Genomic DNA, 19,352 nt, shown 5'->3' on the forward strand with positions numbered 1-19,352 from the left:
CCCTAGACTGGCAGTGGAGGGTTAGGTGTTAACTGAAGAAGCCTTTACTTTGAAATGCAGGCTAGGGAGACACCTGTGTGTCTGTATACGATACCAAGCAAATTTGTGAAAGACAAGTTGTTTGTGCTTAGGAAACCAAATGTTTTTGGGTGGTATCAAGGAAATTGATTTAAATTCTGTGAAATGTAAGACGTATTTATTTATGTTTTCGGAGATAGCCTGATTGGCTAGAAGGAACACAGGGTGGATTTGCCCCCCTGTGATGTTGTGTGTAAGAATGACATAAAAAAAGGGCCTGTGAGCCCCGTATGTGTACATCTTGTAAACCCTGTGTGGAGAAGAATTGCTGTAACATGTTGTACTGTATGCTGAAATTCCCCTTAAATCCGAAGAGAGGGTCTTTTTTAAGACCAAGAGCAATAAACATCTTGCCTGACTTTAATTGTATCTCAATCCTGCGACCAAAAGAATTGCACCAAACGCTATTCCGTTCTCCGACTGATCTGGGTAAGAGCTCCGTGTTTCCAAGTTCAAATCCTCTGCCAAGCTACCGTGCAGACCTGGTCCATTGCGAGGGATCAGGAGGAATCAGCCGACACCAATCAGGGGGTGTGGCCGCAGCTAGTCAAACGCATACGCAGCAGAAGCGGTTCCAGGTGCCGAGGCAAGAGCCTGAGGGTAACGTAAAAAGTGGTTCCAAACGCCGATGGAACAGTTTGGTGGTGGCAGCATCGTTACACGCCCACGGCGCAGTGGGCGGAGTCAGTGACAGGTGGTCACTGACTGTGATTGGAATTTCGAAAGCGCTAACCCGTGACCAGGGCCGGCTTAGGCGAAAGGCGTCCGGTCACAGCAGGAGACTGCAGTACTAATTAACTCACCTGTGCCCAAGCTTGGTCATCGTAAAAACCTGGACCATTAGGGTGCCTTGAGGACAGAGTTTGGGAACCTCTGACTTAAAGGATATGCCAGAACAGAAGTTTCCGGACTATCATCTTCAAGCGTAAAAGAAAGCAGGTTATAATTAGAGGATCTTCTTTCAGAAGCTTGGTCTTGACCAGAATGTAAGTTTCAGGACTCACAGAAACTATAGTCCTGTCAGCTTCCGGAGGTGATGAGTTAAAATGAGAATATCCCTCCCTGGTTGATACCCCGATCACTTTCCTTACAAAGTTTCAGGTTCTGCTTCCTTAAAGGATAGCATTGACTGCAAATTAGACAATTGAAGAGGCAAGTGGATGGAGGTGTAAAATTACCTTTTTTTTTAATGAATGAAGGTGTTATGACCTAGGGATAGTAGTAACAATGTTACTTTAAATGTTGGTAGTTTATTTACAGATATATTTTGTAGCTAAACGTGCATGTCCAATTCATGTCAAATTTATCTTCTAAACGTAACATAACACCTTCATCCACTCACCTCTTATTCATTAGAAGCAGTCTTTTAGCCTCTGCCTGGGTTAACAAGGTGGTTGAAAGATGGGGTTGGAGGAGGGCTTACATTCAGGTATGCCCCGTTTAGATTTATTTTCTTTGGTAGAACACAGAAAACTATTTAGGGAAGGCTGCTTTAGATGCTGCTTTGGTCACAGCTCATGTTTCAGCTTCTGCGGTAGCTGCAAGACGTACCCTTTGGCTCTGTTCTTGGGATGCTGATTCAAAAAAGCCTTACATGCCTTGCCTATTGACGGAAATGTCTTAGTTTGGTCCAGAGAGACAAAATAATTGATTAGGCCAACGGTGGTAAGAGCTCCTTTTTGCCATTGGCAACCTGTTATTATAGACCTTCCTTTCCTCCGAGTCAGGGAGACAAAGATCTGTCATATGAAGCCAAGCCAGAAATAAGCTTGCATGGGCGTTTCCATGCCCAGAGGCCAAGCAGAGAGAAAAACCTTTAGTGTGATGGAATCTCCTCCCGCCTAGGAGATTCGTTGGGAGGTTGTCTGGTTACAGACGACCAAAGCTTCATTTAAAACAGCGATGATGGGGTAAGGGATGATGTTTCAACACGTTACAAACAAGATTTTTTGGGCCCACAACACCATCAGTTTTTACCACGGGTCTCCCCTTCAGACTATCAAGCATTCTGCTTTGCAGAATGCGGTACGGATTTGTAGCTGAATCCGCACTCATCTCTCTGGTTCCACAAACGCAACAAGGAAATGTTTTCTACTGAAATCTTTATCTGGATCAGAAATCAGATGGGTCCTTCCACCCTATACTAATTTTAAAGTCCATGAACCATCATATCGCTATGCAGACTCAAGATTGAGCCCCTGCATTCAGTCATTCAGGGCATGGAGCCAGAAGAATTTTTGGTATTCATGGACATAAACTTACCTCCATATACAAATATATGAACATAATTAATTCCTAAAATACACAGTTCAGAATCAATATTCTAAATGTTGTGCTCTTCTCTTTGGACTTGCTTCTGCTCTAACAGTATTCATAAAGGTTATGTCAGCATATACGAGCGTGCAGAATGGTCGCGATGGTCTTGACCATCGCGACCATCGAAACTGCGAGTAAAAGCCTGCGGTTGGGTTTTTCAACCGCTAGGCCAGGAGTGATTTTGGCTCTATCAATCAGAGCCAAAATCACTCCCACTGACATCACTAGTGATGTCAGTGGGGCCGGCTTCAGACGGTAGGCGTTCCCTTGGGAACGCCTCCGTCTGGCAGGCACGCCCACCAAAGGGGGCGTGCTGTCAGTCACCATCGACAGCACGCCCCCTTTGATGAGACACTCTGAGCGAAGGAAATTCCTTCGCTCGCCGGGTCTCGCGCATGCGCACGACGGAGCTCCCTCCGTCGTGCGCATGCACAGTGGGGACCATCGACCCACTTGCGAGCTGACAAGACGCTCGCGAGTGGGTCTGAATGACCCCCTCTGTCTCCACAGGAACTTTTTTCATGACCAGTTTACGCGGGAGGCTCAAACTTCTCTGGAATGGATCAATGTGAAGAAATCCAATATGACTATCTAAGAAACTGGTCTTCTTGGGCATGATTTTCAATATCTACTCCCGGAGGGGTTTTTTTTCCTCCAGAAAATTTTCAGTCTCTGCAGACCAAGGTTTGTCTGATTATCAGACAAAAGAAAGTGGGGAGTTAATCTTTGCATGAGATTCCTAGGATATATGGTGCCTACCTTTAAGGCAGTTCTCATCTTCAAGTTCCACAGGGAATTGTAGCTACATCTACTCTTGAATTGGAACATGTGTCTTGCCCAGAATACAACCTTAACCGAACAAACTCATCTCTTTGGCGTGGTGGTTGCATATCAGCAATCTGTCCAGAAGTCTGTTCTCCATATAGAACTGAATACTCCTTATCCAACGACGTCTGTCTCATCAGGGGTCAAAACTTTTAGTCAGTCAATGTCTTGAAACTAAAGTCTGTATTCTAAACCATACTTTTGGGTCAGCCGGTGTGCGCATTCAGACAATGTCAAAGCTGTGGAATATCAATCACAAGGATGGCATTTGCAGGGCCTTGGCTATGACAGATTTTAAGATCATAATATGAGTGAAATGCCATATAACAGCCATCTCTGTGGTATTCATACCAGGTGTGGAAAATTGGAAGGCCGATTTCTTTAGCAGGCAGTATCTGCTCCCAGGAGAACTCTTTCACATGGAGGCATTCAAACTCCCAAGTAAATAAGTGGAGGATGCCAGAGGTCAACATGTCGTTGTCTCGGCATAACCACTACGTTCTGCAGTATAACACAACAAGAGATGCGGCAGCCACTCTGATGGACACCTTAACAGCACCTTCAAATTTTCATCTGCCTGCGTCTAGCAATGTTATCCTGAGAGTTCTGAAAAGAATAAAATGGCAAAAGGCCACAATCATCCTCATGGCCCAGGAGGGCATGCATGATTTTCCTCGCGGACACAGAATCTCAAACTCAGTCCCCAAACAGTGCATGTTTTCCAGGTCTTCTCACATGGGGCCAGATGTACTTAACACTGAAAAGTGATAAACTGGAGAGTGATAGACCACCAGCCAATCAGGTCCTGTCATTTCTTCAAACACAGCCTATAACATGACAGTTAGGAACTGAGTGGCTGGTTGTTTATCACTTTCCAATTTATCACTTTCCAGAGCTTCGTACATCTCCATAATCACAAGTGAAATGACTAGCTCCACCTGTGGATCTTTTAAAATGTGTCTGAGTAATGACTACACCTTTGCTCCTGATGGGTGACCTGAAAAACGTGACCTGTGTGGGGTTCTGAGGACAGAGTTTGAGAACCACTGCTCTAACATTTTAGGAATGATGGAGACCCCCTCCTGCTGTGCCTTCCTTTACAACTCAACATTTTCTTGCAAAATTCTTAGCACCATTACGTCATCTGGCTTTAACTAGGTGGCTGTTGAGGCCACCATTTTGAAAGCAAAGGGCATCTCGGACTTGGATATTCAGACTATGCTGAGAGAGAGAAACGCACTCAAAAAATAATTACCTTTAGAGTGACGTGCTTACGGAATCAGTTCCCAACTGCTTCCTGTTTACCGCTTAGTCTTTTGTTTTTACAGCTGGGATTAGACTTAGGTTGGGCTCTCTTAAAGTTGAAATCTGTGTGTTGAAGAAGGCATTTCCAGAAATGCTTAGCCTTCATTCCAAACATTTTTGCATGGGGTTCTGCACATGCAACCAGTCCTTTGTGCCCACCCTGCGCTTGTTTTTTTGTTTTTTGTTTGTACTTACATGTTCATTATTTTTTATTCCTAACCATTAGAGACTCATAGTTCAATCCTATTCAGTGAGAAGGGTGCATGTGCCATTGAAACGGCGTTAAAACGTTAACGGACCAGCACATCGCACCCTTTACAGCCCAACTCAACCCTGAATTTGCCAAACTTTGCTTGCAGCCCTATGGGCGAATCCAGGCTGCCACGATGTCACACACCAGCGAGATCATCGTGGCTAATAGGAGTGACCCCTTATTGTGTTATTTGCTTCTTTCTCCCTTTGTTTTCGCTACTGTGCTTAGTTCTTTCTACTAAATCCCAGTTCACGGACAGTCTAGGCTGCAGTGGTATGTTCTATTTTCTTAAAGTGCCAGCCTGCGCACACCACTTGCCAAAACAATCCTGCAATTCTATTAAAAACATCAACTCACAGGTTCAATTTTGCATTGTGCGTGCTGCGTAAAGTACATTGGTTCAGTTGTACAAATTCAGTTGTAAAATCCACACACAAATGTCCGTTCACCTATACAGCAAGTTGCCATAAAAAACCTGTAACAGGCTGTTAGATCTATGTTGGTGTCCATGATTTGCTATGAAGCTTAATATCAAGTTTAAATTCTAACCTGCGTTTGTACTGCAGCAAACATTTAATGTAGACTTTCCCAAACTCCACTATTACTGTCCACATTTTAAGGATATCTATTGCTTGAGCACAGGTGACTTAATTAGTAACTCAGTCAATTTGATTTAACTACCTGGACTCGAGCATGAATATCCTTAAAAGTTGGGAGTATAATGGTGGAGTTTGGGAACCTCTGATTTACTGGGACGGTTTGTGTTATATATACACACGTCATTTAAGTGTTTATAATATTTGGTGTGCTGTGCCATTTTAACATTTGACAAACCACTTCGTTCTCTTAAAGACATAACCTTGGAGATAAGGTTCTCAGCTCTCCTCCCTTTTCCCCCTCCCCTTTCAACTCCACGTTGACATGACAGCAGTGCAAACCATTTAATAAAATGCTGTGGATGAACCCTAAAGTGTACAGTATTATAAAAGCTCACTATTTAATGACTGGTGTTGATTGGCTACTTAAGTGTTTATTAAGATATGGATGAAGCAAAATAATTGGAATGCTAGTGACAATTATAAAAGGTCAAGACAGTAGTAGCAAACTAATACAGTACTTTAAAAAGTCAGTATCTATATGCTTGACTGATTATATATTTTTAAAAAAGGTTAACATTGCTCGGGTGGAGCTATACATAGGCTAAAGCTGCATACACACACAATGATTTTGTTATTAACGATTTTCTGTCAGATTATTTGTCAGATTTTTAAAGTGTAATGAATGATTTTTTTTAACTAAAAACGATTTTTGCATATTCCCTTAATGAAAATCATTGAATTGACAAGTCTGACTGAACTACAAATGTAAACGCGCATGAACGATGATCGTTCATCGTTTGACTCAAAGTAAATGATAATCGTTAAAAAAAAATCGGTGTGTGTATGCAGCTTTAGCATTTATTTGGGACACATGAATTACACAGGTCCTGTGGCTGATGAAATCTAGGTGAAATTAAGTCAAACATCCACAAAATCATAATTCATGCATGTCCAGAATTAAACGGATGATATGGAAAGCCTAGAAGCATTAAAACGCTAGAGCTTTAAAAATTGGCTAAGAACGGTGAAAGGAAAAAGACAAGTTTTATATTTGTTTGTGTGTTTCTAGTTAGTATATGTCCACACTTAACAGGACTGCAGCAGAAAATGGAGTGCAATTTTCATTCATGTTTCAATTGTGAAGTTTACTTTATATTAAAAGGCCCTATTTAGTCAAAGCAAGAAAACAGTATTTGGTTTATCTTTATGAAGTCATTTTTCCCCCAATGCTTTGTATCAAACATGAAGCTTTCAAGTATTAATAAATGTGTTGAAATCTAGTTTAAAAATTAAAATTTCACGTTCATCGCAAAAAATGTATTTAATGTTCATTACAGCTCATGCTACTTTACCTTCCTTTTGTCAATCACATCCAATAACCTTCCAGGAGTTGCACAGAGAATATTACAACCTTGAGAAATCTGTTGTAATGAATGACCGGTCTGTGTTCCTCCATAGATCACAACTGGACGCACACAGGTTCTGTAAAGTTTTATTTAAATGACAAATGTTACCCATGAATTTTTGTATTTCAAAATGTTTTTTTTTTTAAGAGATGGATATCTGTAACATTGTATGCAGCCCAGTCTGATTGGAAACTTCAGAACCATGCTCTCTTAAAAGGGTGACAATTACTACACTGCAAAAGCAAAAAAAAAGAAAAAAATACAGAAATGTCTATTGGTGTAAAAATATGAGATATGGTAAGAACTTACCCTTGTTATCTCTATTTCTACGAAGTCCATAGGGTTCCACAGAATATCTTGGGGTATAGGTGATGACGTCAGGCATCGGGCACCATAGAGTTAAGCTTTCAGCCTCCCAGGATGCACTAGGGTCCCCCTCCTATAACCCCGCCCCCGAGCCAAGGCATCTCAGTTACGTACCAAGCCATAGGCCGGAGGAGGCGAAGAGAGAAAAAAGATCTGGACACACACAAGAATCACATTCTCACCAGAGAGAGATGGAAAAACCGGTGACCAGAGCAAAGCCCATATGCAGCACAGGTGCGACAGGGCGGGAGTTCTGTGGAACCCTATGGACTTCGTAGAAATAGAGATATAACAAGGGTAAGTTCTTACCATATCTCATATTTTCTACTTCAGGGTCCATAGGGTATCCACAGGATACCTTGGGGATGTCCCAAAGCAGTATCCTTTAAGGGTGGGGACGCTCCTGTGCTGAAAGGAGAATCCGCCGCCCGAAGGAAGCATCCTGAGAGGCAAAGGTGTCAAACGCGTAATACCTCACAAAGGTATGGACAGAGGACCACGTGGCCGCCTTGCAGATCTGGACTGCAGAGGCACCACGTCGAGCTGCCCACGAAGGACCCACAGACCTAGTGGAATGAGCCTTCACAGAAGGAGGAACCGGCAGGCCTTCATGAAGATAAGATTCTGAAATCGCCAGACGGATCCAGGCTGCCAAAGTTTGCTTTGAAGCAGGCCAACCCTTTTTACGGAAGCCATAGAGGACAAACAAGGCGTCCGACTTCCTAAACGAAGAAGTGCGGTCAACATAAGTCATTAAGGCCCGCACAACATCCAAAGTGGCGTCACCCACTGAAAGGCCAGGTGAGTTAAAAGCCGGTACAACTATTTCCTCGTTAACATGAAACTGGGAAACAACTTTGGGAAGAAATTCAGGACGAGTGCGTAGCACTGCCCTGTTCCCATGAAAAATCAAGAAAGGGGGTCTACAAGAGAGAGCCCCTAAATCAGAAACACGTCTGGCCGAAGCTATGGCCAGAAGGAAAACAGTCTTAGCCATTTAAGATCCACTGAGCCCAGTGGTTCAAACGGCGGTCCTTGGAGAGCCCTCAGGACCACAGCCAAGTCCCAAGGCGCCACAGCAATCCTACGATGAAACCAGACAGATAGGGCAGAAACCCGCACCTTCAAAGAAGCAAGGCGAAGCCCATGGTCTAGTCCCGCTTGTAGGAAGGCTAGCACTCTAGACAGACGAAACTCCCGCGGTGCATAACCTCTCGGTCGACACCACTGGAAGAACGTATGCCACACGCGATGGTATATTCTCGCGGAAGACGGTTTCCGAGCTCTTAGCATGGTTCGCACTACAGAGCTGGAAAAACCCCTGGACCTCAACATTGCCGTCTCAACAGCCATGCCGTCAAAGACAGCCGAGTCAGGTCCGGGTGAAGACAAGGACCCCGAGACAGAAGGTCCGGTCGTAGTGGCAACCGCAGAGGACTGTCCACGGACAGACCCTGAAGGTCTGAGAACCAGTGCCCTCTGGGCCATGCGGGAGCTATCAACAGGAGCGTCCCTCCTTCCTGTTTGAATTTCTGGATTACCCGCGGAAGAAGGGCTTACGGAGGAAACAGATAAGCGAACTGGAACGTCCACCGGACGGTCAGAGCATCCACCAGAGACGCCTCTTCGTCTCTTGTGCGAGACCCGTACACCGGCAACTTGTTGTTGTGCCGGGACGCCATGAGGTCGATCTCTGAAAGACCCCACCTGTCCACCAGCAGTTGAAAAACGTCCGGGTGCAGGGACCATTCCCCCGGATGAACGTCCTGGCGACTTAGAAAGTCCGCCTCCCAGTTTAGCACTCCCGGGATGAAGACCGCTGATATGGCCGGAAGATTGCGCTCCGCCCATACCAGGATTCGGGACACCTCTACGAGAGCCGCCCGACTTTGGGTTCCTCCTTGCCGATTTATGTAGGCCACGGTGGTAGCGTTGTCCGACTGGACCTGCACTGGGTGACCTTGGAGAACCCGATGTGCCTGCTGGAGAGCATTGAAAACCGCTCGGAGTTCCAAGATGTTTATTGGAAGCTCTGTTTCTGCCTCAGTCCACCTGCCCTGGAACAAGTGTGGACCAGACACTGCTCCCCAGCCCCGAAGACTGGCGTCCGTTGTTAACAGGACCCAATTCGCTACCCAGAATGGACGACCCTTGTTGAGATGGGTCGTCTGCAACCACCAGGCTAGGGACAGGCGAACCTCCGGAGTGAGCACCATCGTCTGGGACTTTAGACTCTGAGGCAGTCCATTCCATTTGGACAGGATCAGGTGCTGCAGAGGTCTGGAGTGAAAATTGGGCATATTCCACCATGTCGAATACCGACATCATGGAACCCAGTAACCTCATCGCCAAGTGCAGAGACACCCGGCGGCTCTGTAGACAACTGCGCACCCTCAACTGCAAGGCAGAGATCTTTTCCCCCCGTCACAAAGAGGAGAATCCGCCACCCAAAGGAAGCATCCGTGGAAGCAACAGTATCAAATGCATAGAATTTGATAAAAGTATTGATGGAAGACCAAGTGGCCGCCTTGCACAGTTGCGGCACCATGTCCAACTGCCCACGATGGTCCCACAGACCGAGTAAAATGTGCAGTCACCTTGTTTTGGACAGGGAGGCCAACCTGTGTATAGACTTGAGAAATTGTCTTCTCTCACCTGCAGGTAAATGACTACAGCTCCCAGCATATTCTTGCTGCATTGTATTTGTATGTCCCAGGCTCATGAGCTGTATTAGGTAAATGACTACAGCTCCCAGCATATTCTGGCTGCATTGTATTTGTATGCCCCAGGCTCATAATTAGGTAAATTACTACAGCTCCTAGCAATTAACTTAGAAGTTAAGTTAAGTAGTTTATCACTGCATACTAGCTGATGGTTTTGAATTTGAATTTAGTAGAATAAATATGTGCAATTACCTTTGGCGCTGAGCAAAATAGAGCACAGCAGACTAAATATACTGACTAACCAGTAGCTGCTACAAGATGGTTGCCACTATCAATAGCAAGGATACTTAAGAAAAAACACAGCAGCGCTTGGTCTTCAATATATACAATTACCCAACAGTAGAGAATAATTTAAATAACCACAGATCGATATATGTATTTATACCAAAACACAATTTAATAAAATGCATATAAAAAAATTAGAATAGTAATCAAATGAATACACCCGGATACAAATTCCACCCTTATATATACATATGTATGTGGAAATATTACACCCGAGGCATCAACCACATGTAATTAGCACTCCAAATAGGTTTAGAGTGTGTAAAATATCCTCTATTCACACACACAGGATATTAAATCTTAAGATTTGCAACAGAGTGAACTTGTACAGTAGTAACGGTTAAAATTCCTTCAATTAGTCGCAGCTTGAATTATATATTTGAAAAGGCTCTAATGGGAACAACAAATATTGCAATCACATGTAAGGAGCCAGCATCGGCAAATCTTTGAATAATAAATCCAGGTTCAGGTCATCCAAGTCTACCACTGACTGTGCTCCCGGTTCCCAGACATCCTCTGCTTGTTTGGATCCTGACTCACTACAACCAAGCTTCCTTGTGCTTTCCATTTCGCCGGGATATAAGACATCCCATTGAAGAACATTTAGGACACACCTCTGACGAAGTAGTCAGGTGTGAATAAACTCGTTAGGAAATCCAAAGAAGCCCAGTGGTATCCTGTGGCATCTACTGCTACATGTTTGCGGCATAAGAAAGAAGAGCTCCTATAATTCTGCAGCCGGGTTACGCTGGAGCATCCCGCGGCTTTCTGTGAGTGGTCTCTACATCCAGATGTCTTTCAGCTCCTGGTGGACAAATGGGAAGAGGTGCCACTAAGCAGGGAAGGCTGTCTCCCCTGGCTGGCTATTAACCCCCGGGATGCCGGCTCCCGCTTGCCGCATTAAATCCCTGGTAGTCTAGTGGACACGCAGGGTATGAGGGGGGGCCCGACGCGCCACTGCCAGCGCCTCCAGTCTGTCCCCAAAGACAATGGACTGCATGCACACGGTGACGCGCGATTTCTTACCTGCCCCCGTCGATCTAGCAGCAGTCCTGGGAGCCCGCCTAGCACAGACTCTGGGATCCCGCCGTGATCCCCAGATCTGTACTGGCGTTACGGCGCCGGAGGGGAGTAGTATCAGCAGCTTGGATGTCTGCTGGACAGTTCAACGCTGCCGCTCTGAAGAGTCCAAAAGTAAAATAAAAACGAAGAACTCAAAAAAATAAAAATAAATCAAAGCTATGGGGCTGCTAATCAGCCCCCCTGCGTAAACGGTGCCCCGACTCCGGCCGGGCCTGTGGCTCGGGGGCAGGGTATAGAGAAGAATGGACAAAGTGCATCCTGGGAGCTAAAGCTTTAACTTCATAGTGCCCGTGGGTCCAGATCCAGCTATACCCCAAGGTCAACCCTGTGGACCCCCTATGGACCCTGAAGAAGAAATGCAGTTTTTGATGCTGCCAATGTGGTTACAATCTTGTCAAGGTCTGGTCTGGGTAACACTTCTATGCTTTTCTTGGAATCCACATCTGCCTTCCATGAGCGTAGCCACTAGGTACGGCAGGCAGACACTGCCGCAGCCGAAACTCTGGAGGTTAGGAGACTGGCATCCTTACGTCACTTCTCCAATATAGGAAGCTGCATCTCGTATGTGAGCGATGAAAGACATCTGATCCCTAGAAGCATCTGAGGGAAGAGAGTCTTCGAGTGCGTCAGCCCAGCTCTCTATAGCTTTAGCCACCCATGCAATAGTCATGGTCGGACAGGCAACAGCTCCTGAAAGATTATTGATTTAAGGCAAGGTTCCACCTTTCTATCCGTAGGATCCTTCAAGAGATTATTGTAGGGATAGGTAACGTAGCGATTTAAACGCGTAACTTGTGAATCCACCGCAAGGGGAGCCTCCCATTTTGAACAATGAGCCGCATGAAAAGGATAACAGGAAGTCAGACATTTTTGGGGCTGAAACCTCTTACTAAGCGTCTGCCAGGCTGCCATGTGTTCAGCTAGTTTATCTGATAGAGGGAACTCAGTGTTAAGAGAGATCAGCATCTTCTGGCTCTTCAGATGACACTTCAGAATCTGAGAGCTGCGTGGACTGTGATGATAACACAGGACGTTTAGAAGGCTTACTGGGTAGGAGCTTCTCACCTTGCAACATAGTTTGAAAGGCTGTAGAGGTAGCCACCAGACTATGTACTGAGTTAGAGTAGGTCAACCCATGGAGGGGGCACAGGAGACACCTGTATTGCCTGAACCCGTTGTGGCAATCCCATAGGGGAACTTGCAGCTTGTTATGTTGTGGCAGTCCACAATAGTAGCCAGCACCAGAGAAAAGGAAGCCCAGGGGGCCTCTTGTGCAGGAGCTGGAGGGTCTGATGGGCATGGTGGAGTATAACACTTAATCCATATTGTATCAAATCCTCCTTACTTTAACCTGCAGCACATCATTTGCATGATAGCAGTATGGGTGCAGATGCTTGCTTGCTACTCTTGCCTTTGCTAGACATACCATATAACTGCAGAAGGGCACTACAGTCAACTACACAGATTCTGTGGTCCGTGACTCAACATCTGGTAGGCTATAGTGCTACATAACCTGACTACAGGGAGAGGTATGTAGGGGGACCAGACCCTGCGTTTCTCTGAGAGCGCTGTGGCTGAGCTTGGAAAAATGGCAGACGGAGACCTCTGAGGGGGCCTGGTTGAAGGAGGAGAGCAGTTCAGGGAAGCGAGACCTCAGAGGAATGGTGCTCTGAGCTGAGGACGGGGCCGCTTTAATGGGGAAAGCTGACCTCCCCATGCTGATTTTTAACCTCCGGGATGCTGGATTCCAGCTCCATATGTACCCTTGTTGTCTAGTGGATCACTTTGGACAAAGCCTGTGTTCACTCTCGGAGTCTCGAGACCGGAGGTATGACTGCCAATCCACGGGTCACCGCAAGCGATGACCCATCTTACATGTCCCCTTGCGTCCGTCCTGCAGTCTGGGTCCGTCCACGGCGTCGGCTAGCGAGGATCCCGGGACGCCCGCCGAAATCCCCAGCCGAAGCAGGCGTTGCGGCACCCGGAGGGATGTTCTGTGGACAGTCTACTGCAGCACGCCGAGCAAGAAAATATTAAATAAACAAATCATAAAATAAAAGCTATTTGAGCTGCCAAAGCAGCACACTGCATAATGGTGACCCGACTCCGGCATGGCACCGACAAAACGGAGGTGGCTCGGGGGCGGGGTATAGGGGGATGGACCGATGCATCCTGGGAGCTGAAAGCTTTAACTGCGTGGTGCCCGATCCTCAATCACCACCTACACCCCAAGGTCTCAGCTGTGGAGTCCTATGGACCCTGAAGAAGAAAGGTTTATTTCTCGTTCATTTTGTATAGTATAATCTGAGTAATTTTCTAATATATGCTCTTAAAATGACATTTAATGCTGTTATCCACCCTTTCCAAAAATTATTAGATGTGTAATATCTTGAGAATATATATATATATATATATATATATATACACATACATACATACACACACATATACATACACACACACACACACACATATACATACATACACACACACACACATACACACATATACATACATACACACAATTAAAAAAAAAAAAAAAACTTACCCAAAAGAAAATTTCCGAGCTTCCAGATATATTTGGTTAATCAGCTCTCTAGTAGGTGCAATAATTATAGCTTCAGGTTCCTGAATTTCTTTAAATTTACTTGCTGTAACTCCATTTTTCATCATATAAGCCAAAATTGGCAACAGAAAAGCTGCCTATATATGGAGAAAAAAAAAAAAGAAAAACATTTAAGGTGCGTACACACGTAACGATATCTTTCAACAATCTGAATAATAACTATATTGTTCATATCGTTCCGCGTTTGTATGCAATGGACGACATACGATGCGCGCTTCCGCTGGAAGTTAACGATATCGTCCAACGGGGATGTATGGCCAACCTGGACGATATTGTTCATTTTCCATATGGGAGAACGATCATTTGTCATTGACGATATCTTTGGTTAGTGGATGAACAATATTGTTCATCCAGTACACCGGGAATTTCAAGGGAAATCGTTCAGCAATATCGTTCGCTGAACAGATCATCCCGTGTGTACCCAGCATTAAACAGCCATTATTTACGTTCGACTAACTGCAAGTTACCAGGATAATTTCACCAAAAACTAACCAAAAATATGGTTTGAGTAGAGTATTATAAAATAGGAAATCATAACCTGATCTACTTCAGTCTTCAGGTATCACAAGTTCACAGGGTTAGATTTACTTCTTTAGCAGCAGCATTATTCACTGTACTTTACAACTGAGGTGGCGAGCAGTAATGTGTCATAAGTCCCTAACTAGACGGGTTAATAAGTTTTACGCGACTAATCTCTAATTGGGAGCGAAAAGCGCGATAATTAATGGGCGCTCACAAACAACTGAATTGCAAAAATGGGGGGCCATTAGTTAGCACACCTTGCAAAAAGAACCGAATTGCCCTCAAAAAAGTACCCATTCACATTCGGAAGGCTCGAAAAAAGAAGCTAGGACCATTTTTTACCATGGTTCAAGGATAAAAAAGTAAAATGTTACAGATAAAGAGGCTGTAATATAGATCCAAAATGAATCTATATTCAATTGATACGCTGGGTACTGTTAATCCTAGCATATCAAATTAACATATATGTAAAATAACCACAATATTAACAGGTATTAAAACTCAATGGAGAACTAATAATGCAGAGAAATAGAAGGTAACTACAGACCAGTGAGCTCAGTAACCTCAGTAGCAAATAAGATAATGGAACCTTTGCTGAAAACAATTTTACAAATATATAAACTACTTGCAGTAACCTCTACTGAAACTTATTAGTAGGATACAACCGTTTTCTAAGATGAACTGGACATAATCAAAAAGACTTTATAAGCCTTCTGAAACTGTCACATGCTTTGGTAAACAACAGGTTAGAATTAATCATCAAATTGTTTACATTTTGTGAAAGGAATGTAAGTATCAGACTGATGGTGTGCTTAAACAGGAAGGTTCAACAAGCAGTGAGCCCCACTGCCCTCAGATCCATAATCTATATCACGGATGGGGAACCTCAGGCTGGGGGGCTGTATAAGGCCCGCGGAATCATTTGGTCTGGCCCTCTGAGCTTTTTCTGCTAGCCTATTCTGGCTAGCAGGGTGCCTAGAATAGCACCCTGCAGCCAGAATCTATGCATCAATGCAGCCTGGAGCATCCTTACAGTTTCCCAGAGCCTCCTCAGGAAGCATTACTGTAATCACCGACGACTGTGACCCTCGCCCCCGTGTAATGTCACACGGAGGGGCGTGGCCTGCACTGTGCCCACGAATAATGTTATATATATATCAAAATGACCCTCGGCAGAAAAAAGGTTCCCCCATCCCTGATCTATATAATATGCTTTAGAATGCTAAGTGTGAGCCCCCTAAATGCAGAGACAGAGAGAAAGTAGTGAGAATCAAGTGCAGCCGGGTAAGTAAAAGGACTGTTGGTAGGAGAGCCCTTACGACCAGCATTTACCGCATCCTATATACTAGTTAATTATTATATACCACAATGTGATATGAAAAATAAGACATCTAAAGAGAAAGAAAAGTACTGCATTAGGTGTGTCTTCACAACCAAAAGTATTCCATAAAGACCTAGAAGCGATTCTGTGCTTCAACAGAATACCGCTAACAGAGTAGTCAGGCAACAACCCAGCTTTGCTGTAAAGGCAGTTAAATTGGTAGATTTTATAAGTAATATTAAATACCCCTTTCACACTACAAGCAATTGCACCTGAACATGCAGTAACCTGAGTTACTAGCGTTTCTGCTAGGCTGTTTTAGCGGGGCACCTATTTAAAAAGGGCAGACAGCAGCACATGGGGGCAGCCCGGCATGTCCGTAAGTGCCGGGCACACCCCCAAGAGCGAGGAAAAAAGGGTGTGCCCGGCCCTCATTTCAGGGCGGCAGACGTGCCTTTTCTCTAGGTCTGGTCACGAGTGAACACTAAGTAACTATGTAGTGTGAAAGGGACAGGTTGACATAAGCCGGGTTACTGTCGAGAGAACCGGCATTTCAACCCTGGTCACGAGAAGGGTTGAACACCGGTTCAACCTGTCTCGTGATGCAGTGTGAACGAGTAACCCGGGTCGGTGGCATCCGGGTCCCGTTCTCTGCATAGGAAGCGCCGGCTCACAACGTGATGGTGGTGAGGTCATCGACCAAGCATTATTGCCAGGGTCGGACCGCCAGTCTGAAAGGGGTCTCTGCCAGGTCACACCCGGGATGGACCGGTCAACAAAATACCAGGTGTGACCTGACATCTGATATGAAAGTGGTATTACTAAGCACTGTGCCCAGGTTTGAGAAGTCAGTCAGCGTGGAAGACTTCAGGACAAAAGGTAGAAGAGAAAACCTAAAGGTAAAGTCTCAGATGATCAATGTTAAAAATTAAAACCATAAAATAAGAAAGCTACAGACAAAAACAAGAAAAAACAGATTCACATTATATGGGGTATCCATGCACATTACACCCAACTCGTATGAATCAGAGATTTAACGTTCACGTACATTTGCTGAAATGCACTTCCTCAGCCAGCAACCTGCTCAAATCCTTCCCTGAACCCCCTGACACTTTGATCCTACAAATTAAGATGATCTACACTATTCTAATCTTCCTACTATACAGACACTCCTCTTGATCCTATACCCTCACAAATCAGTAGAGCTCTATCTCTGGTGCTCATCCCAACCTTAACTAAAATCTGTATTCGCTCTCTACTGGTATCTTTCAGTCACTGTTCAAGGATGCAGTAATTAGTCCTATTCTGAAAAAAAAAATTCTGACCCGAATCTTAAATTAACGTCCTCTCTCTCAGCTTCCATGCCACTCCAAGCTACTTCAGCCTAGGGGTGAGCGGATTCGGTTCTACTCGGTTCCGTTCGGATTTAAAAACCGAATCTTATTGGCTATCCAAAACTCGTGACAGCTGATACCCAATAAGCTGATACCCAATAAGATTCGTTTTTTAAATCCGAACGGAACCGAGTAGAACCGAATACGCTCACTCCTACTTCAGACACCTTCCGTGAACAAGCCACGCAGGCGAAACGCGCGTCGGTTTCCAGGATGTCCTGCATGTGCACGATGTAGGACACCCCTACACTCAGGTCGTTTTGGATTTAATTATTTTCTTTAATTAGACCATTCCTATATGCAGCGTATATAGTTCCTAGGTTTCGGATGCACTCCCTTTGATTTAATACTGCCATATTATGCTAACTTAGCTTGTAATTCAATGTGTTGTTTATATATACTCTCATGGTTTACTTACCGACCAATGAACACTTTATTAACAAACGCTGCATGATATAATATGTTGACAAGCTACTCAGAGTATCCATGGTCCTTATATTCAAGATACAGTCCCTAGGATTTAATATTGTTACACTATAACAACTGAAAATATACTTTCTAGGATAATTGAATTTTCATTATCTTTTCTGTTGGATTTATTGCCAAGCTGCTACTTTGTTAGGTAAGAACAGATAAAGTATTGAACCTAAACAAAGAGGCTGACTATTCAATATTTTTATCTGGTTAAAGAAAATTGCATGATTGAAATTACTGTTGAATTGCCATTTTATATACCTCTAAAACATTGTAATCCAATATATACACAAAGAGGTTTTCTACTATTTTGTATGATTATATACCTGTATCAATAAAGGGTATACTTTGCTGTACATTCCTATCTCTCCCCACTTGCAGCCGAGTAATTTCCCCCTTCTTTTTGTCCTAGGCATACCAGCAAGACATTAAAGGGGTAGAAACGAATATTTGCTAAAGGGGTTTAATATTGACTACATTTCTATTGGGGCTACTGTGTAGTACGAGTCTCTCACTCCCCAGCCTCTGCCAATTGCAAGATGGGAAGCAGCAGAACTCATTAACGACACGGGCTATTTCAACCCCATACTTTTTTCCTTCTGTACTATATGGTATAAAGGCCACTGTAACAATCTTTTTCTGTGGCCGTTTTGATTGATTTCAATTATTGGTATACTTTATATTTCTCTCACCTCCCGCCTGCAGCCTCTTCCCCTATTCTGTCCAATGCTAATTTAGCATGACAGATAGGAGTTTGAAGTGAATGCCTGCTACAGGGTTGTGACTTTACTTTAATTTCGTGGAGTTACTGTGACACACGGGGTCTCTCACTTCCCATTCTCTGCTATGAAGCATAATGGCAAGAAGCAGAACTTTGTGACAGATCAGGTTCTTTATACCCCCTAATTTTCTTCTTTCTGTACTATACAGTATATTTTATATATCAATTTATCCATTTACAGGTTCTGTCATCTATTATTAAAACCTAAGGACTCTGTTATTACAGGTTAAGCTTGTTCTTATAACAGGAATGTGTCTCCTTTATTATATCGATATTGAATATTAATCCTTACACACCTTTATGACCTGGGTGTATTTTATACACTGTCTTTGTCGCATCAATACTGTTAAGTATTGTGCATTATTGTGAATGTGTATTGTTTCATGTATATTTCGCCTTTCTCATAGGGATAAAATTATTCTCTCTTTCCCTCACATTTTCTTTTCTTACAATGTTCAGTATTTGTTTGTCATGCGAGTCCAAGTTTATAATTAATATTCATTAAAAGTTATATTTTAATTTTGCTTATTAGCTATAAGAGTGCTCTAACAGAGTCTTGGATTTGGTCTTTGGACCTTCTCCCCCTGTTTTGTATTCTGTATCCCCTTACTCTTAGTAGCACCACCACAACTCCTATATATTTACAAATATGTGTTGATGGGAACACTGTGGAGATAGCTTCTTCTTTTTCTCTTAAGCTTTGAGTGATCAATACTAATATCTTTGAATTCAAACATGATATTATGGTGATACTATTAACTGTGCAGTGAGTCCCTTCCCTTTTCACCTTCCTGTTACTTTATCAAACTTTCCTCTAATCACCTCAAATGCTTTCTTCACTCACAACTTGTTTGATCCACTTCAGTCAGGGTTTCGTTCCCAACACTCCACTGAGACAGCACTGAATAAGGTAGTGAATGATCTGATCACTGCCAAGTCTAAATGCCATAAGCTCACTTCTTATTCTTCTAGATCTCTCTTGAGCATTTTACACT

At 43.8% G+C, this 19,352-nt stretch overlaps 1 protein-coding gene across 5 annotated transcripts in view; it reads right to left on the minus strand.

Annotated features, from left to right (window-relative positions):
• Nucleotides 1-19,352, minus strand: part of DDX4 (DEAD-box helicase 4) — a 366,926-nt gene that overhangs the window by 88,845 nt on the left and 258,729 nt on the right. For all 5 annotated transcript variants that reach the window (XM_088469409.1, XM_088469406.1, XM_088469405.1 and 2 more), the window contains 2 exons: nt 13,788-13,942; nt 6,729-6,858 (listed from right to left, as the gene is read on the minus strand). In XM_088469409.1, coding sequence (XP_088325535.1) covers nt 6,729-6,858; nt 13,788-13,942 — 285 coding nt within the window. The remainder of the gene's footprint in view (nt 1-6,728; nt 6,859-13,787; nt 13,943-19,352) is intronic.

Source organism: Taudactylus pleione, unplaced genomic scaffold (assembly GCF_031769625.1).
Source record: "Taudactylus pleione unplaced genomic scaffold, aTauple2 ptg000092l, whole genome shotgun sequence".
NCBI lineage: Eukaryota > Metazoa > Chordata > Amphibia > Anura > Myobatrachidae > Taudactylus > Taudactylus pleione.